The sequence below is a fragment of the Schistocerca cancellata genome, chromosome 6 (assembly GCF_023864275.1).
Source record: "Schistocerca cancellata isolate TAMUIC-IGC-003103 chromosome 6, iqSchCanc2.1, whole genome shotgun sequence".
In the NCBI taxonomy this organism is placed as follows: domain Eukaryota; kingdom Metazoa; phylum Arthropoda; class Insecta; order Orthoptera; family Acrididae; genus Schistocerca; species Schistocerca cancellata.
This window is the reverse complement of record NC_064631.1, coordinates 588,430,961-588,452,412: the sequence shown is the minus strand read 5'-3', so window position 1 is coordinate 588,452,412 and position 21,452 is coordinate 588,430,961. Positions and strand designations below refer to the sequence as shown.

General features: G+C 41.3%; 1 protein-coding gene across 1 annotated transcript in view; it reads left to right on the top strand.

Annotated features, from left to right (window-relative positions):
- Positions 1-21,452, top strand: part of LOC126190739 (solute carrier family 2, facilitated glucose transporter member 10-like) — a 68,972-nt gene that overhangs the window by 26,192 nt on the left and 21,328 nt on the right. Inside the window, exon 5 of the mRNA XM_049931232.1 lies at positions 8,969-9,160. Within this exon, the coding sequence (XP_049787189.1) occupies positions 8,969-9,160 (192 nt within the window). The remainder of the gene's footprint in view (positions 1-8,968; positions 9,161-21,452) is intronic.

Sequence of the window (21,452 nt, the reverse complement as noted above, 5' to 3'; positions counted from 1 at the left end):
CTTTTCAATTTTTCTAACCTACCTGCCCGCTTAAGGGATCTGACATTCCACGCTCCGATTCGTAGAATGCCATTTTTTTCTCTCTCCTGATAACAACATCTTCCTGAGTAACCACCATCCAGAGATCGGAATGGGGGACTATTTTACTTCTGGAATATTTTACCCTAGAGGATGCCATCAACATTCAACCATACAGTAGAGCTGCATGCCCCCGGGAAAAATTATTACTGTAGTTTCCCCTTGCTTTCAGCCATTTGTAGTACCAGCACAGCAAGGCTGTTTTAGTTGATATTACAAGGCCAGGTCAGCCAGTCATCCAGACTGTAGCCCCTGCAACTACAGAAAAGGCTGCTACCCCTCTTCAGGAACCATATGTTTGCTTGGCCTCTCAACAAATACCCCTCCATTGTTGTTGCATCTACGGTACCACTATCTGTATCTCCGAGGCACATAAGCCTTCCCACCAAAGGCAAGGCCCATGGTTTGGGGGGGATTATTCATACCAGGTTAGATAATGATGGAGTAGGAGTGGGAATAATAATAAATAGAAACCTGGCTGTAGAGTAAAGGGTTATCTGCAGCGAACAGAAATAATGTTGATGTTGACATTGAGTGGGTATATCAGAGAGATTGTAATCATACAAAAGTATAAATGCTGCTGACAGGTATGTATGTTGGTAGAATTGAACAAGTACAGGGCGGTGTAGGTAAAAGTAACCCACCTCCTCTTTGAATAAGAATGCAATATTTTGTCTTCTGAAGTAGAGTAAACAGCTGCAACAATAGACAATTTTATGCAATAATTGATTGATAGCAGTCTTCTGTCAGAATTTCAGTTTATTTCATCATTAAAGTCTGCAAAAGGGTTTCTCGATAAAAGGAAGGATTGAAATTGTGGATGCATATGTGAAAACTGGTTCAGTTAAGGAAACTCACAAAATTTTCAGGGTCAAGTATCCGGGTAGAGGAATACCAGCAAAGGGAGCAATACAGAGTCTGCTTAAAAATTGGCACAGCTAAGGATCTGTGCAAAATGTAAAACGATAAAGAACTCCTTCAGTTTGCACACCAGAGGCTATTGCAGACCTTTGCCGAAGAATTATTCAGAGTCCAAAGAAGTTTACATGTACATTGACACAACAGGTGCATGTAAGTAGGAGGAGTTGCCAGTGGATATTGAAAAGTATTAATTTGAAGCCCTGTCATGTGATGTTTGTGCAGCATTTACAGGAGGATGAGAGTCTGAAAGGTGTAGATTACTGCATGTGGCTTTTGAATAACATCAATGCTGGATGGTTAGATGTGTTCCATTACATAATGAGTAATGAAGCATGGTTTCATTTTTTGGTTCTATGAATGGAACATGAGGTACTGAGCAGTGGAGAACCCTAAAATTGTGTGTCAGAAACTACTCCATGATGAAAAAATCTGTGTTTGGTGCAGTGTAACAGGAACACACATCATTTAGCCAACATTAAACACTACCCTCAAACATGGTCGCATATATGGAAATTTTTTGAAAGATTTTGTGCTCAACTCAGTTAATATGAAAGACAATACTGCTTCATCTGGCAAGATGGGGCAACATGTCACACATCTAAGGTATTCCTGGAATGAGTCCGTGATGTCTTCACCGAGGAAAGAACTGTCAGCAAATATTTATGAAAGACAGCATCATCGATATCTGAACTTCATGCCAGGTGTATCTGAATATGCTTAGGCATGCACAGCAGGGGGCTACTTTCAATGTCCTCTATAAATGTATTTTTCACTGTAAATAAATGGTAAGTCCATTTCAGCCATCCATTTATGTAATTTCACTGCATTTCATTTACACTTACATGGGCCACTTTTATCTGTGCCACCCTGTATTTTATAATATCAGTGAGTTTGTAAAATATGTCAATTGCTGGTGTGGAAAACTAGTGGGATGTTCTTTAAAGAAAATGCAGTAAATTTAGCAGAAAAAAAACTAGGATCTAAAAAGGCAGGTAACACGCAGCTATGGAATGTGGATGAGAAGACATCAACAATGCTGGGCATTCAAAGACATGATTACATGGAATTGTGGAAAAGCTAAGTAAGAATGGATTGGGATAAGATGCCAGGAAATTGATACAAAATTGAAACGTGATAGTGCAGATGCTGTACACATACTAATAAGCAGTCACTTTGGGGAGCTCACTGATTAGAGATGAAAGAGATAATTAAGTATGGAAGCAAAGACTAAGTGACAACATGGAAATAATTCTTGAATAAACTGTACTGTTCCTCGAAGAAATTAGGCTGGTTGAAAATGAGGTCTTGGTCCAAGATGGTTATGAGGTGATTTAGTCCATATCTCTGAATTTTAAGAGGCTTTATATGAACTCGTTAGGAAGAAGTGTCTAAATGTCAATGAAATACCATGGACACTGTTATGGGCATCAGGCCAAAGATCAGAACAAGAACTGTACAAGCTCATGAATGAAACATGTATAATTGAGGATGTTACACCAGGTCTTGAACAGTAAGTATTTAAATTATACACATTCAAATGAGCAAAAAACAGATAGATGTGATAATTACCACACAATCAGCCTAATGTCACATGTGTCAAAATAAGCACAAGAGTGCTTCACCAAAGAATAAAAGGGAAAATTGAAGTTGGTTATGAGAGAACCAGTTTGGTTTTAGGAGACACTAGTGAAGTAATTTTAATACTGCAATTAGTAATAAAGGTAAGATTTTGTAAAAAAAAATAAAAATAAATAAAAAAATAAAAAATAAAAAAATTGTAGATTTGAAGAAACAGTTCCATTTGAATCCTTGCATGTGTTGACAGCTTTTCTGAATAACATAGATGGGCATTTTCCTTGCAACACCACTTCTGTTCCTGCAGTCCTCCTGGCTCTTTTTCCTAGCCCCTGCCCCACACCCACCTCCACCTCCACCTGCACCTCCACTGCTGCCACTTGATGCTAACTTGATTAGTCTTGCTTCCACACCCTTCCCTCTTCCTCTCTTGTATCTCCCCCTCACAGTCCGTTACTCCACATCACCATGCTTTGCATAAAACTAACTTCAGGCTGGTGGTCTGCATCCATAACCAGCTCAATTACTTCCTAGAGTATAAGAAGTAACAAGTTTTTTACAGTGTGTTGTTTAGTGCTATTTCCGCCAGCAATAGATTTATTAGAAACGTTTTCCTGGTGCCACATGGTGTGTCCAAGTAAATGTTGTTGATCCGGTCCATGATAACGGTGTAAATTTAATTTTGATTGTCATTGAGGAGTGGTTTGTTATGAGCTATGTACTGAAGTAGTTCGTTGATGTTGTAGCTTTTTTCTTTCGTAGTTTTGATGTTTAGCATGCTGAAACCATCAACAGTCTTGAAATCTGTGAAACTTGCTGATCCCCATATTTTGTGTAGCAACATCCAGAGATAGAAACATTTGGCATTGTTTGGAAATGGTGTTTACTCGGCCTAGTGCACCAAATTTCATGACTCCTAGATGATCTTCTACTGGAATTCCTTATTTTTGTCATTGAAAGATTATTCTTGTTGTGTTCCACATATAGAAATGTTTTCACGAATGGATCCACTTGGCTCAGTTGGTAAAAAGCTGTTAATGTTGTGTTCTGAGATGCATCGTTTGCAGTTTTTCTGGCAGTGTCTTTTGTGTAGTAGACTGTCTGTCCATTCTCCTAATGTACTGGTAGATGTTGCACAATTAGTTCGAGTTCGTGAATGGCAAACGAAAATTCCACCGAGCTGATTCGTTACTGTTGATGCTTTTTCTCATTTGGTTCATGAGGATCTCGTTGCTTCTGTTTTGTTGTTTGCTGTCTTTGGCTTTTTGAAATATTGCCATGTCACTGCCACTGGACTCGTATTTGGGAGGACGACGGTTCAATCCCGCGTCCGGCCATCCTGATTTAGGTTTTCCGTGATTTCCCTAAATCACTCCAGGCAAATGCCGGGATGGTTCCTCTGAAAGGGCACGGCCAACTTCCTTCCCCATCCTTCCCTAATCCGATGAGACCGATGGCCACGCTGTCTGGTCTCCTTCCCCAAACAACCAACCAACCAACCATGTCACTGCCTGTTCACATACTTGCAGATATATTTGATGGATTTCACAAAATGGCAGTTGTTGTTGTTGTTGTTGTTGTTGTTGTGGTCTTCAGTCCTGAGACTGGTTTGATGCAGCTCTCCATGCTACACTATCCTGTGCAAGCTTCTTCATCTCCCAGTACCTACTGCATCCTACATCCTTCTGAATCTGCTTAGTGTATTCATCTCTTGGTCTCCCCCTACGATTTTTACCCTCCACGCTGCCCTCCAATACTAAATTGGTGATCCCTTGATGCCTCAGAACATGTCCTACCAACCGATCCCTTCTTCTGGTCAAGTTGTGCCACAAACTTCTCTTCTCCCCAATCCTATTCAATACTTCCTCATTAGTTACGTGATATACCCATCTAATCTTCAGCATTCTTCTGTAGCACCACATTTCGAAAGCTTCTATTTTCTTCTTGTCCAAACTATTTATCGTCCACGTTTCTCTTCCATACATGGCTACACTCCATACAAATATTTTCAGAAATGACTTCCTGACACTTAAATCTATACTTGATGTTAACAAATTTCTCTTCTTTAGAAACGCTTTCCTTGCCATTGCCAGTCTACATTTTATATCCTCTCTACTTCGACCATCATCAGTTATTTTGCTCCCCAAATAGCAAAACTCCTTTACTACTTTAAGTGTCTCATTTCCTAATCTAATACCCTCAACATCACCCGACTTATTTCGACTACATTCCATTATCCTCGTTTTGCTTTTGTTGATGTTCATCTTATATCCTCCTATCAAGACACTGTCCATTCCGTTCAACTGCTCTTCCAAGTCCTTTGCTGTCTCTGACAGAATTACAATGTCATCGGCGAACCTCAAAGTTTTTATTTCTTCTCCATGGATTTTAAGACCTACTCCGAATTTTTCTTTTGTTTCCTTTACTGCTTGCTCAATATACTGATTGAAAAACATCGGGGAGAGGCTACAACCCTGTCTTACTCCCTTCCCAACCACTGCTTCCCTTTCATGTCCCTCGACTCTTATAACTGCCTTCTGGTTTCTGTACAAATTGTAAATAGCCTTTTGCTCCCTGTATTTTACCCCTGCCACCTTTAGAATTTGAAAGAGAGTATTCCAGTCAACATTGTCAAAAGCTTTCTCTAAGTCTACAAATACTAGAAACGTAGGTTTGCCTTTCCTTAATCTTTCTTCTAAGATAAGTCGTAAGGTCAGTATTGCCTCACGTGTTCCAGTATTTCTACGGAATCCAAAATGATCTTCCCCGAGGTCGGCTTCTATTAGTTTTTCCATTCGTCTGTAAAGAATTCGTGTTAGTATTTTGCAGCTGTGGCTTATTAAACTGATTGTTCGGTAATTTTCACATCTGTCAACACCTGCTTTCTTTGGGATTGGAATTGTTATATTCTTCTTGAAGTCTGAGGGTATTTCGCCTGTTTCATACATCTTGCTCACCAGATGGTAGAGTTTTGTCAGGACTGGCTCTCCCAAGGCCGTCAGTAGTTCTAATGGAATGTTGTCTACTCCGGGGGCCTTGTTCCGACTCAGGTCTTTCAGTGCTTTGTCAAACTCTTCACGCAGTATCGTATCTCCCATTTCATCTTCATCTACATCCTCTTCCATTTCCATAATATTGTCCTCAAGTACATCGCCCTTGTATAGACCCTCTATATACTCCTTCCACCTTTCTGCCTTCCCTTCTTTGCTTAGAACTGGGTTTCCATCTGAGCTCTTGATGTTCATATAAGTGGTTCTCTTATCTCCAAAGGTCTCTTTAATTTTCCTGTAGGCAGTATCGATCTTACCCCTATTGAGATAAGCCTCTACATCCTTGCATTTGTCCTCTAGCCATCCCTGCTTAGCCATTTTGCACTTCCTGTAGATCTCATTTTTGAGACGTTTGTAATCCTTTTTGCCTGCTTCATTTACTGCATTTTTATATTTTCTCCTTTCATCAATTAAATTCAATATTTCTTCTGTTACCCAAGGATTTCTACTAGCCCTCGTCTTTTTACCTACTTGATCCTCTGCTGCCTTCACTACTTCATCCCTCAAAGCTACCCATTCTTCTTCTACTGTATTTCTTTCCCCCATTCCTGTCAATTGTTCCCTTATGCTCTTCCTGAAACTCTGTACAACCTCTGGTTCTTTCAGTTTATCCAGGTCCCATCTCCTTAAATTCCCACCTTTTTGCAGTTTCTTCAGTTTTAATCTACAGGTCATAACCAATAGATTGTAGTCAGAGTCCACATCTGCCCCTGGAAATGTCTTACAATTTAAAACCTGGTTCCTAAATCTCTGTCTTACCATTACATAATCTATCTGATACCTTTTAGTATCTCCAGGGTTCTTCCATGTATACAACCTTCTATCATGATTCTTAAACCAAATGTTAGCTATGATTAAGTTGTGCTCTGTGCAAAATTCTACCAGGCGGCTTCCTCTTTCATTTCTTAGCCCCAATCCATATTCACCTACTATGTTTCCTTCTCTCCCTTTTCCTACACTCGAATTCCAGTCACCCATGACTATTAAATTTTCGTCTCCCTTCACTATCTGAATAATTCCTTTTATTTCATCATACATTTCTTCAATTTCTTCGTCATCTGCAGAGCTAGTTGGCATATAAACTTGTACTACTGTAGTAGGTGTGGGCTGCGTATCTATCTTGGCCACAATAATGCGTTCACTATGCTGTTTGTGGTACCTTACCCGCATTCCCATTTTCCTATTCATTATTAAACCTACTCCTGCATTACCCCTATTTGACTTTGTGTTTATAACCCTGTATTCACCTGACCAGAAGTCTTGTTCCTCCTGCCACCGAACTTCACTAATTCCCACTATATCTAACTTTAACCTATCCATTTCCCTTTTTAAATTTTCCAACCTACCTGCCCGATTAAGGGATCTGACATTCCACGCTCCAATCCGTAGAACGCCAGTTTTCTTTCTCCTGATAACGACGTCCTCTTGAGTAGTCCCCGCCCGGAGATCCGAATGGGGGACTATTTTACCTCCAGAATATTTTACCCAAGAGGACGCCATCATCATTTAATCATACAGTAAAGCTGCATGCCCTCGGGAAAAATTACGGCCGTAGTTTCCCCTTGCTTTCAGCCGTTCGCAGTACCAGCACAGCAAGGCCGTTTTGGTTATTGTTACAAGGCCAGATCAGTCAATCATCCAGACTGTTGCCCTTGCAACTACTGAAAAGGCTGCTGCCCCTCTTCAGGAACCACACGTTTGTCTGGCCTCTCAACAGATACCCCTCCGTTGTGGTTGTACCTACAGTACGGCTATTTGTATCGCTGAGGCACGCAAGCCTCCCCACCAACGGCAAGGTCCATGGTTCATGGGGGGGGGGGGGGGGGGGGGGGAATGGCAGTATTTTACATTTATGTGTGCTTGGAACATTTTGGAAAGTAATGTGTTATATGGTACTGGTCACTGATTATCTAGATCCAGTTTATGGCTTGGAATGTTCCACAATGTCTTAGGTGCTCCAAGCTGTTCCCGAACGTTCTGGAAACATTATGAATGTTCCAGACTATTCCCGACCATTCCAGAGCATTCTGGAATGTTGTGGATTGCTCTCAAATACTCTGGAATGTTCTTGAATACTCTCGAATGTTCTGGAATGTTCTAGAAATATCTAGAGGGTGAAACTTCCCAGCCCTTATATCTTCAAAAGCACACCCTTCATGTATAAGTGGGAACCTTCTTCATGGGTGGGGGATGGATGGCTACCACGCTATTTAACTCCCTTAATCATACTAGGACCTGTTTCCGAGTTATATCGGTATGCACATTGTTTAGTTACTTTAATAATATGTGTTGGTATTGAGTTCTGATTATTGATTAGCTAATTTGATTTTGCAGTGTGAGCACATTTTGTGTTTCCTGTTCTAGAGTTAAGCTGCCCTATTTCAGTGTTTTATTTGTGTTCGTACAGTGACGGAAGTGGGATGTGGGTTGCACATTTTTCATTTTACTCATAAACTTTAGGTCACATTTTTTTCACCCTGCTCTGTGGATCGTAACATATTGTAACATAAGTTTTGGTGTGATGTAACTTGCTAATGCCCAAGGGGGCAAAATTAGCATATCGCTAATGATAAAATAAAAATGATTATTCCAAATAAAAAGACAACCTATGCACTACAATCACTTATTTAAGAAATCTAAGGCAAGATTGCTCATTGTCACCACTGATATTACATTTGTGTTGAGGAAAGTAAATGACTGTCCGAGTGTGGAAGTTGTTTGTTATGGACAGTAAATCATCTTGATATGGTTCTCCGGCGATGTAGCATTGGATAACAAAAATGAGAACAAAAATAATAAGTTCCTATCATCCACACAGTGTGGGATGGGGGAGCAGACCCCCTCAACCTGTGATCTGAGTGACCTGCCTCTCCTTTGCAGTCAATCCCTGATTCTTCTCTGAGGAGAGAACAAACAGTTCCGAAAGATAGCTATAGTTCTTTCAACTTTTAAATGTACCTATTGGCACTTTTTGAATTTAGCTCGACAGTCAGACCTGGCCGTCCATTCTGTTGTCCTTCTAATTTTATAAACTGAGTGAGGTGGAGCAGTGGTTAGCACACTGGATTCTTATTCGGGAGGTCAGTGTTTCAAGTCCGTGTCCCAACTTCTTGATTTAGGTCCCTAAATTGGTTCAGACAAATGCTGGGACGGTTTCTTTGAGACAGTCGAAGCTTGTGCTCTGTCTCTAATGACCTCATTGTCAATGTTAAACCCTAATCTTCCTTCCTTCTAATTTTATAATATATGGTGAGTATGTTTTGGAATAATTTAGCAGTAATTTAGATTGAAATGTAATTTTTTAAAATTTTTGTGTAATCTACTTTTCCCCATGTTCATGACAGCTGCTCATGTGCTGGCAATCTTATCAGCACTATGCTACCAGGCAGCATATGCTTTTGGACTGGGACCTGTGACATGGCTGTTACTGGCAGAACTCTTTCCGGCCACCACCAAGGGCCGCGCTTTAGCACTCACAGCTGGAGTTTACTGGTTGGATGACTTCATTGTTCGCTCAACATTTTCCAGTATGGTTGGTAAGTCACAGGATAGATGTAATCATCCATATCATAATGTACAGCTGTTCTGCATGATGCACTTAATTACTTCGTTTTTAGGAAAAGGTTAACACTGTGGATGTTAAAATGCTGACCTATATCAGTGAAATAGCATGTGAGGAATTTGATTACGTAATATTTACACAAAGTGATGCCATGAATGATGAGTTCTGTGTCATTTTTCAGTCTCAAAAGTAATAGTTGTCAGTGTCATTGGGAAAATATAAATTACTGTTGCTGACCTGATTTCAGATCACTTACAGGTCAGGGAATAAGAGGTAGGCTTCTCTTGAATCCGTGATTTTCAAGTGGGCACAACTGATCCCCCCCAAAAAAAAAGTGGCCAGCTGGTAGCTGGTTGTTGGTAGAATTTTTATTGTTGCCAGTCTTCTGACTGATTTGATGCAGCTTGCTTTAGCATTTACATCAACAATGTTGTTGTCTTGCCGTGTGCCCTATCATCCTGCCCTTTCTTGTAGTTAGTGTATTCCACATATTTCTTCCCTTGTTGATTCTGTGGAGGACATCCTCATTTATTATTTTATCAGTTCACTTGATTGTTATCGTCCTACTGAAACACAACAACTCAAGTACTTTGATTCTCTTCTTTCTCAGTTGCCAAAACTTTACAGTCTTTCAGATAAGAACTTCACAGGGTTGGGGGAGGGGATGGATGTGTACTTCACAGGGTTGGGGGAGGGGGGAATGGATGTGTACTTCACAGGGTTGGGGGGGGGGCAGTTAAATGTCTAAAGTGAAAATGGTTTGATGACATATGTTAACTTGTACATTCACGATTAAGGGAAAAATGTTCATATTAGTGAAGTAAACTGAGGAGAAGCAATTACGATAAACTACTACTTTATGAGGCTACTGCTAACCATCAAGAGTAATTTAACCATCAAGAGTAATTTAACCATCAAGAGTAATTTTGCTTGTGTTGCATCAAGCAAGGATATTTGCTGTTCTTATTATACCTCAACTTTCTGTTGTCATTTTCCTACATGCCTATCCCCTTCCCTGTTCCCTGTCCAGTGCTACACAGCCCTCTATTCCACCAACGCACCTGTTGTCTTTTTACCTCTTAATAACAGTAACAACATTCAACACTCAATAACTACTCAAATTTTTTCAAAAATTATAATAATTAAAAAGTAAAAAATGATGCATTTCCAAAAGCTGCATAGCTGTATGAAGGAGCTTTATTCGTGACTACCAGTTTCGTGTCAGTATAAATGCGTCTTCTGATTTATGGTGGTCACATTTCCATGATTATGGAGTCTCAGCTTTTGGGAAGATGTCCACATTAAAAGTCAAACCACAATGGTGAGTTGTCATAATGAAATTGAGTACACCCAAAAGATGCTTGTAAAACTGTACATAGCACTACTGCTGAATGAGCCAGTGTGGGTAACACCACTTAGTTTATATTGTGGTATTAAACCAATGAAGTAAAACTTATTGTGTAATGTGTTTACTTCTGCCATATTGATAACCGGTCATTGTGGTGTAAAAAGCCTGTGGAGGCTAGCAAGAGACTCTTTTTATTCTCTCCTTTTCCATGCCCCCCACCCTCCTCCCACCTGTCCCTGTCTAACCTCCTGACCGCACCTAGCTGCCCAACCCTCTCTCTACCTCATCTTTGTGTGCTCCCACAAGCAGCACTTTACTGTCCCCCACCCCTACCCAGCTATCCCTCAGATCTCGTAAGAGGACTGATCATGTCAATGGTAGCTAATTATCTAAGTTTCACTAGGATGATCGCAAATAGTGGTGTTCTGCATGCAGCAGTAGATGGTTTCGCCTTTTAGCGCAAATTGCCTCCCCCTCCCTGTCCCAGCCACCTCCTTGCCCCCACCGCCCAGACTGTTTCTGCCATCATGTGCTGCTGCTCACAGTCAGCCCGTGTGTGTGTGTGTGTGTGTGTGTGTGTGTGTGTGAATTGCGTTAGCGTGAGTGTGCCTGTGTGTATGTTGTCCGATTCCAATGAAGGCCTTTTTGGCTGAAAACTTACGTGTTTGACAGTCTTTCTTTTTTTTATGCCTATCTGTGACTGAATGTCTCCGCTATGTGATGAATAGCAGTCTGTCTTTTTCATAATATTGACATTTTAACTAAAGGTGTGCAACAGTTATGTTTGTATGTATGAAGATCATAATATTCAAAAGATTGTCATTATACCAGTTATGCTGTACAACTATTATTTATATAGTAGTAGTATTGAGTATGAGTGGAAGTCAGTCCATATAAATACTTCTGAAAGGAACGTATTTTATCAGTATGAAACTATTTCATCAAGCACATTATATAGTGAGGTGTAGTGGACTGTGCAGTCCTAATTAGTTTGCTTGTTTGTTTGCAGTTACATGTCTGCAGTCCTTGTTCACATTGAAATCTCATACCAAAGTACCATAGCACATCACTAACTGGAGGAGCTGAAACCAAAATAGTTTGGCCCATCAATAAAATGGGGTCTTACACAATAATTCATTCCCAGTACTAGAAGAAATGTTGCAGTTTTGTCAGGCCAACTGTGGTGGCTAAAGGAGTCATTGAGTTTGGCTCAACACAGCTGTAACATTTTCACTGCTGCTGATTTAGAGAAACTATAAAAAAAAAAAAAAGAAAAAAATATCTTGATTGCCGTATGAAGATATGAAACCCGCTCTTCCTGAAAGTACATCATTAGGTTAACCACTGTACAAACTTACTTATTAGCCCAAACAAGCATTATTAGTATTACATTCTTAGTACCATGTAGTACAGCTAATGATACGGTCTTGTTAATTTGTACATTGTGAACAGAATATGTATCCCCCTAACAGCTTCAAGAAAGTTGTTGTGTGAAAGGTCACATTTTTCATGGGAGGAAAACGAAATACAAAATCAAGAGTAACAATTATTTCTGGTTTAAGAATAGAAAAATCTTTCATTTATCAGGTGGTGACAGTTACATGCAAACAAACACTGGCAAAGAGTTGGAGGAAACAAGGCTATTCAAGAATTTCTGAGAAAAGTCACTTGGGACACTGAGATATGTAGCAGGATAAGGCCAGTTGGAAATAAACAGTGAAATGTGATCAATAAATGAGATTTGAAAATCTGTAAACTTGGGGAAAATTCTACTTTACTGATGGAAAAAAGTATTGAAATGAACAAAACCTTATTTTCATTCTATCCCTTTTAAACTAAAAGTGAATATTGTAATTAGAATTCCTTGGTGGATAAATAATGTAACAAGTAAAGGTTTCAGCTCGCCTTATAGTTGAAGCATTGAGGTGACAGAATAGTCCAGATCTTCCTCATTTTGAAGCAGACATCAAAATTATGGATGTTGTGCTGCAGTGTCTTACAAGTATGGGCAGTGTACATCCATCCCTGATGACTGGCTAGTGGTTTTTTATTGACCAAGAGACTGACAATGGTTGCATTTAAGATGGCATGTGACATGGGTGATCCCAGTGAGGGCTCATCAATAGTCAGCACAGTCCTAATAATATGAATTACATTGCAAAGAAGTCGACTGAAAAGGAGCAGAGGGTGTGATTTGGATGTTAGTGGGGTTAAGTTGGAGCACTGGTGTAGTGTCAGCAGATGGGAGTCAAATTGCATGGTATGAGTTCAGAAAGTTGTAGTCCTAGTGCTGCACTTTAAGGCAGGATTTATCTGGGACTAGAGATTCACTCCTGACTGTTTTAGAGGAATCTGAGTTGTAGGTTGGCTTCAGTGACATGAAAATATTTGCTTGTAAACCAGGCGGAAAAAACAGGTCCTCTTCTCTGCCTTTGCCCTTGTCCTGCCCCCCACCCCTGCACTCCCCACCTTCCTCCTGCTGCCCTCCCCTTCCCCAGCCAACCTTCCCCTCCCTCTCCTCCCTCTCTCGCCAATCTCATCCCTCCCCAAGCCAAGTCCACCTGCCCCCTCTCCTTCTGCTGTGCTTCTCTCTCTCTCTCTCTCTCTCTCTCTCTCTCTCTCTTTCTCTTTCTCTCTCTCTCTCTCTGTGTGTGTGTGTGTGTGTGTGTGTGTGTGTGTGTCAGTCAGTCACAAGACAGCAGCTGTTGGGGAAGGAAGGTAGTTGTTAACAAGATGGAATCATTATGGAATAGAACTGCGTAAAATTCAAAAAAGAACTGTAAGAGTCTTACATTGTAAATAAATCCTGACATTCTAACAAACTTATTCTGTGTTCACCAGAACTTGTGAAGCAGATCAGATAGAAATAGGCACAACAGATGACATCATAAGATGAATCACAACTGAAGTATCTGCAGCTCATATAAATGATAGAGAGGGGAATCAGCATGTCAGGTAAGGGAAGAACATACTGAAACTAAAGAATAAATGAGACAAAGTAGGGCAGTAACACAACATGGAAAGAAACAGTGGCATCAGTGGACCGTATCTGAAGCTGCTACAAAAAAATCACTCAGACTGATTTGAGGCATAGACACATAGCTGTGGCACAAATGATCCCCTGAAAAAATTGCCATCTGCAGGTGGCGAGGAACTGGTAAGATCACAAACCAGAAAATGTTGTCTAAAATGAACATGTCAAATTTCTGAGGTACTTAAGACCATCAGAGATCAGATACCGGAATGCAGTACGCCAGACATCACATTTGTGGAGAAAAAGAAGGTGTGTATCATTGGCATTGCCATCATAGATGATAGCAGAAATGACGAGAAACAACTACCAAAACTTGCCAGATATAAGGACTTGAAAATCGAACTACACTGGCTCAGGTGTAACCCAGTGAAAGTGGTCCCAGCATTTCTCAGCATACTGGAAGCAATGCCAAAAGATCTTAATTGACATTTGAAAACCATTGAAACTGATAAATTATCCATCTGTGAACTACAGAAAGCCACTTTACTGAGATCTGCATGAATTATCCACCAATCCATTGCCCAGTCCTAGACACATGCAAAGTATCCAGCAAGTTGTGAACTACAAAATCCAGCATAGTGAACTCATTTGCTGATTTTCTATTAATAATAATAATAATAGGCACTGCAAACTATAAAAGAGGGACCAAACCATAAAATTAAGATGCAGATGACAAAAGACAATAATGAAATAATGAAAGCAGGTGAAAGGAGAGCAGAAAGTTTCATCAGGATAGGGATTAGTGCAAGTACCCATCACAGCACTCATTCTCAGACTTTCTTTTACTCATTACACTGTACTAACTCCCACTGTCAACTGTACCTCCAGACCATTACTCACCTCATTTTCTAGCTGTCTATAGTCTTCATTGATGTGTATCACTATCTTGTTGTAGTGAGATGTTCATTGGCATTCCCACGTCTTCCCCTTTTACTGTGTTTCTGATTTACTTGTGTGTGTCATACTGTTTTCGAACCCCTTAAATATCGAAACTTCCTGGCAGATTAAAACTGTGTGCCGGACCGAGACTCGAACTCGGGACCTTTGCCTTTCGCAGACAAGTGCTCTACCATCTGAGCTACGCAAGCATGACTCACGCCTCGTACTCACAGCTTCACTTCTGCCAGTACCTCGTCTCCTACCTTCCACACTTTACAGAAGCACTCCTGCGAACCTTGCAGAACTAGCACTCTTGAAAGAAAGGATATTGCAGAGACATGGCTTAGCCACAGCCTGGGGGATGTTTCCAGAATGAGATTTTCACTCTGCAGTAGAGTGTGCACTGATACGGGTAGCTCAGATGGTAGAGCACTTGCCTGCTAAAGGCAAAGGTTCCGAGTTCGAGTCTCGGTCCGGCGCACTGTTTTAATCTGCCAGGAAGTTTCATATCAGCACAGAGTGGAAATCTCATTCCCCTTAAATATCGTTAATGGATACATCTGCCGTGCACAATTTTCACAGTTGATAGAACAGATTTATTCAGCCATACACTTCTACTGGGTTATATTAAGTGGCACTAAGAAGTTACATCCAGTTAAGTTTTCTGCAATATAAGGTCTATGAGAATGAGAATGAAACAGGATTAACTACCTGTTTAGTGTGAGTTAGCAGCTACATGTAAGTTTTACACCCTAAATGTCGTTCCTGGACTGTTCTTTGTATCTTTGAATGGATAATTATTAAATCAAAGAATGGAAAATCCAGGGTGGAATGTAACAATACCAGAGGAGGAAAGTTGCTACTCACCATATAGTGGAGATGCTGAGTTGCAATAGGCACAATAAAAAGATTCACACACTCATAGCTTTCGGCCATTAAGGCCTTTGTCAGCAGTAGACACACATACACACATGCGCACACACACTCAAGCAAACTTGCACACACGTCTGCAGTGTCAGAGAGCTGAAACTACACTGCGAGCAGCAGCACCAGTGCCTGATGGGAGTGGCGACTGGGTGGGGGTAAGGCGGAGGCTGGTTCGGGGAGGGGGAGGGATAGTGTGGTGGGAGTCGTGGACAGTGAAGTGGTGCAGTTTAGACGGAGGGCAAGGGAAAGGGTGCGGAGGTGGTAGGGGGTAAGTAGCGGAAAGGAGAGAAATAAAAATAAAAATAAATTAAAAGACTCGGTGTGGCGGTGAAATGTTGGCTGTGTAGTGCTGGAATGGGAACAGGGAGGGTGCTGGATGGGTGAGAACAGTGACTGACGAAGGTTGAGGCCAGGAGGGTTACGGGAACGTAGGATGTATTGCAGGAAAAGTAATTATTCTTACACGTGATTAATTACAATAAATTAGTGTAGAAATGTGAAGGTGTGGAGTACACAGAACAAGTAACAGTTAAGACAGCAATGACACACATGGAGATGTGATCAATCTGGGAAAACTACACGTATCTGTAGAGGGAGACTGAGGGACTGCTGGCCTCAACATATCATCTTATATTGCTGTCTACATTAGTGACCTCATCCATTGTGCTACTGGACAGTTGTAATTACACCTTTTGGGTTCCTTTAAAAAGAACGTCTTCATCCCCTCCATTGGAATGCAGTGTCAGTTGACACCTCAGGTGTGAGGCTGTGATACCTGATGTTCTTCAGAACACGTTAAGTGCTATATTTTTTAAGGTAAAGCTGTCCTGAGCCTGAAGTTGGATTTGGACACCACAGATTTTTACTAGACATTGTCTTTCTTTGATTGAAAACAATGACAACTTTTTATCTGCTGGCCTGCTAAGCCTAAAGCATTGGAGGATTTTCTTTCAGGATTTACCCCCTCAGCCTGTGAAGATCCCTCTTCACCACAAGGCAGTGGTTCCACTCCTCATTTGCCCTTAGGAGGGAAAGGGTGCCATCTCCGCCAGCTGCGCCGTACCAAGCTACGCTACTGCCGACGTAGCCCTCCGAATCCAGAGCACGGAAACCTCCTCACCCACACGGATAGTGCTACGTTAAGGTGGTGTCCCCTGAGGAGGAAGGAATTGTAATACCATTGTTCAAGAATAGTAGTAGGAAGAAATGCACCAACTGCCGAGGAATCACGCTGTTATCACACTGCCTTAAGATAATGGAAAAGGTCATACAAAAAGAACACCAATTAGAGGAACAACAGCATGGGTTCAGAAGTAATAGGGGAACAATAGATCTCATTTTCTCCCTCCATCAGTTAATGGAGAAATATTGAGAAAAAGCAAAGGACTTAATAGTAGTCTTCGTGGATTTGGATAAAGCATATGACAGTGTACCAAGGGATAAAATATAGGAATGCTTGAGAAAACATAATGTTCCTGATTCATTAATTAAAAAAGTCCAGATGCTGTGCGATGGTTGTGAGAGCAGTGTACAAGTAAGGGGTGGAAGATCAAAATGGTTTAAGACAAAGAGAGGTGTTCGGCGAGGCAGTTCGCTCTCACCATTGCTCTTCATTATATTTATGGACACAACCGTGAAAGAAATCAAGGAAGAAGAAGATGAAGATCTTTTGTTTCTGCTGATGACATTGCCATTTGGAGAGAGACAGAAATGGAGGTTCAGAGGAGGGTAGATTTCTGGAACACAAAATTTTAAAAATTCAAGTTAGCTATTAGTAGGAACAAGACAGTGGCAATGAAGATTAGCAGGACACCCACGCCTTGTCACATCATACTGGAGGGGGAGAAGGTTGAATGTGTGAAGAGCTTCAATTATCTGGGTAGCATCATACCATGTGATGGAGTTTCCAAACTAGGAAACAGAATAACAAAAGGATCTAGCTTGTTCCACCAAGTACGAAATCTAATCTGGGACAAGGAAGTACCTCAAAGAGTCAAACAGACAATGTATAAAACTTATCTCCTGCCAATCATGATGTTTAGTCTAGATGCCTGTGTCATAAATAAGAGAAAAGAGAGTCAAATAGAAGCATGTGAAATGACGTTCCTTAGGTCAGCTCTACAAAAAACTAGAAGAGACAAAGTCAGGAATGATTATGTAAGGAGAGACCTGCAGGTGACATTGACTACAGAGGAGGGAATGAGTGCTTTGAGATTGAAGGGGTTTGCTCATGTGAAGCGAATGCACCCCAACTCGAACTCCATGCCTGTATTTGGAGATGGAGGTACCAGGAATAAGACCAATTGAGCAGCCTAGAAAGAGATGGAAAGACCAGGAGAGGAGTAACATGGGATGTAGTGGAGAGGGAAATGCTATACCGGGACATAAACCAATGGAGGCATATCGTTCACAAAGTTCCTGCTCGGCTCGCTGGACGGAAATCCTGATGGTGATGGTGATGGTCTTACTACTTTTGAACTGACTGACTGCCAATTATAGGGAGAGGGGGGAGGGGTGGGAGGTCCACAGTGCAACTTCACATTTTTTGCATACACAATTCATTGAAAGATGTGAAAAAATTGGTAACTTCAGGCAAAAAGTTATAGGACTGATTGGGGGTTGAAACCTGAACCTTTGGGTTGGAAGACTGACATTTAACTCACGTAGCCCCCAAGCCATGTATTATCTCTCATTTGGTCAATTTCCAACAAAGATATGTGTAGTGAACATAGAAAAAATGTGTACTGGGTGGTTAGCTGACTGCCATGAGGACGACCTGGGTTCGATTTCCGCCACTCTAGGGATCTCTCCTTGGTGGGAGGACTGGAACGGGTTGCAACCCAGTCTCCTGATTCCAGTTGAGGAGCTACTTAACTGAGTAGTAGCATCTCCAAGTCACGGAAACTGACAGCAGCATAGAAAGCTGTGTGCTGAATTCACATACCGCATCCAGTGACACCATTGGCAGAGGTGACATGGTGATCAGTCAGTACCGATATACCCACCAGGGCCTGTTGACAGGGTTCACATTTACATTTACTGTTTACCTGAAGACACTAAAGCTTAGTTCACACTGGAGCACATACAAGTAAACAAGTGTATGTGAATGAGAATTCTCTCTGGTATAAAAGGTGGGTGAACAAGAGCAAACAGCATTGGTCATATCCATTCTGCATTCACTGGTGCTTGTTCATATTCTGTTGGTTGTCAGTCTTTTAGTGAACCATCGTAGGAAGTTTACATCCTCTCTGCTTTGGTGCTAACAGCACAAAGTGTATATTCGGCTGCTGTTTTGCATGCAAACTACTTTTGTTGTTGACACATATTGTGTGACCAATGGAATGGTCTGATGGGAATTTACTGCTGATGATAGAAGAATATAAATACCATAGCTGCTTGTGGCAGCCAAGAGATTCACTGTAAAAATGGTAAAAAAAATGTGGTAGAAAGTTACCAAGGTACTTGATGGTCCAACTGGGGACATGAGAAAGACAAAACCCCATTAGACACTTAAAAATGCTAGAGAGCAGTGAGTAAGCACAAGATTTGTATTACTTTTTATTAAAAAGGAACAGTACAATTAATTTTCTTGAAAGTAAACAAGTATGGATATGTATCTATTATACTGATTAAAAGATTTGCTTATTCTTGTTGCTTACTTTCACGTAGCTGTGATTACATGACTGATGTCTCAGTGTTATTTTAGAGGTGTCTAAAACAAATAAAATTCATTTTCCCAAAATTATGGTATCTCCACTCATAACAAACTATGTAGCAGATTTTGTCAAATGGCCTATGTGACAATCAATTTCTTAATCATACTTCATTGATATTATCTCCCTTATATGTACATTTATTATACTTGAAGAGTATTTTGATTTTTAATTTCCTCCTCAGTTGTAGTGAGAAGCCATTGAAAGACCTCAACTGACATACGGTCCTCAGGGCCTCAGCATTTGTTTGCTGGGTAGGGGTGTAGCAACACGTGTTTTTGAGCTGGGGCTGGTAAGTGCTGCCAGTCTTTCATCACTGTAAGCTCTGGGGCATGCTTCAGTGACCACCGCACTGTGCATTGATGGAACAGTGTGCCAAAGGGAATGGGGCTCGTGGCTTGACCACCCAGATTGTCAGGATGGTAAAAATCTCTACAAAAAAAACCTCAATTTCACAGTGTGCTGCATGCCAGTGAGATGCATTGTTGTTGAGGTGGAACAGTTAGCAGCAGACAACTTCTGGGGAAACTGCTGCACCTCAGCTGTATGAGGCTTACTCAGGCAAGTGGGGTTCTGTGTTATGGGAACATTATTTCCCTAACTGCTTGTGGACCGACACGAAACCCTTGAAATTTTCTCCTCCATCTCCCAGCAGAATGGGTGGGCCACTGGTATTTATCAAAACCAAATCTCTCACGAGGCCTTGTCTGACAATTTCCTCCCTGTGTGACAAGACTTTTGTAAGGGAACACGTACTGTTGGTCGGAATGTGCGTTCCATTAGCTAAATAAAAGGAGGGAAGCTTTGAGAAAGTTTTCTCTTTCTACATTCAAAAGGGTTCAGAGGGCATAGCAGGTACATTAAAATCTGTTAAACATTTGCACAATGGGACACTGTTGGTCAAAACCTCTCGTTTCCAACAAGTGAAAAACCTGCAGAAGTGAAAAGCCTTGAGGAATATGTCATTGAAACTGAGCTACACACCACCTTAAACTACAGCAAATGTATTGTGAACATTCTCAAAGAAAAATTAAATGATAAGTGGGCTCAAGAAGGTACAGTCAGTGAGCAAAATATAATGAAGAGGGTGGATGGGGATCTGCTAAAATTCGACTCCTTTATCCTTAAGTTCAATAGCACAAAACTCCCAGGGCATGTCAAAACAGGTTCCCTTTGCTTAAGTGTGTGGCCCTATGTCCCCAACCCTATGCGCTGTTTTAAATGCTAGCACTTTTTGGGAACATCACTTTTAAGATGTAAAGGAGAAGCCACGTGTAATAAATGTGGTAAGACCACCGAAGAAAGTGTTGTTTGTTCATCTCCTTTGAAGTGTGTGAATTGCTCTAGGGATGACCCTGTCTGTAGTAGGTACTGCTGTGTACACTGGTCAGCCCAAACATTATGACCCCATACTTTGATAGCTGGTATGTCCACATTTGACATGGACAACAGCAGCGATGCAGCATGGTATGGAAGTAATGAGGCCTTGGTAGGTCACTGGAGTTAGTTGGCACCACATGTGCTCACACAAGTCACCTAATTCCCATAAATTCCTGGAAGGGGGCCAGTGAGCTCTGATGTCACGTTCAGTCACATCTCAGATGTGTTCGATCAGGTTCAGATCTGGCAAATTGGAGGGATGGGGGGTCAGCACAGCACAGCACTTGGAACTCACCAATGTGTTCCTCAAAGCAATCCATCACGCTCCTGGCCTTGTGACATGGCGCATTAGCTTGTTAAAAAATGCCACTGATGTCAGGAAACATGATACAATCTGCCTTCTGTCAAACTCGCATAGATTGTGCACCTTCCCCATTCTACACACGGGCAGCATGCTCACTGGTACTACATGCACCATGTGTGTGTCTGACTTGTGGTCATTCCTTGCCAGGTGACGCTGCTACCACCTGGGTGAGTTTATGTTGATAGAAGGTCGATGGTCATAATATTATAGCTGATCAGTGTATATCTTGAAGAATGGAAGATCAAGAGCTTACAACTAAGAAGTGCATCACATATGGTGAGGCCTAAAAGATGTATGAGGCCATGCTGCCCCCCTCCCCCTCCCCCCCATCCCTCCAACATTTGCTACCTCAGTTGCTACTGCTCATAAAAAGCCTGTTCAGAAAACAAGTACAGCTACACAAATTGAGATTGCTAGTGTCAGCACTAGTATCTGCGTTTGTCATTGCGCTTCCCCCAGAACATCAGAAAAGGTTGTGGTTGCCGACATTGTTGAGATTCCTGCCTCTCCAAAGGTTGTCTGATCCACCATCCAGTGCTGCCCATACTGCTGCCACAGTTGTCTCTGAAACCTCCCCAAGGCAAAAAAAAAAAAAAAAAAAAAAAAACAAAAAAAAAAAAA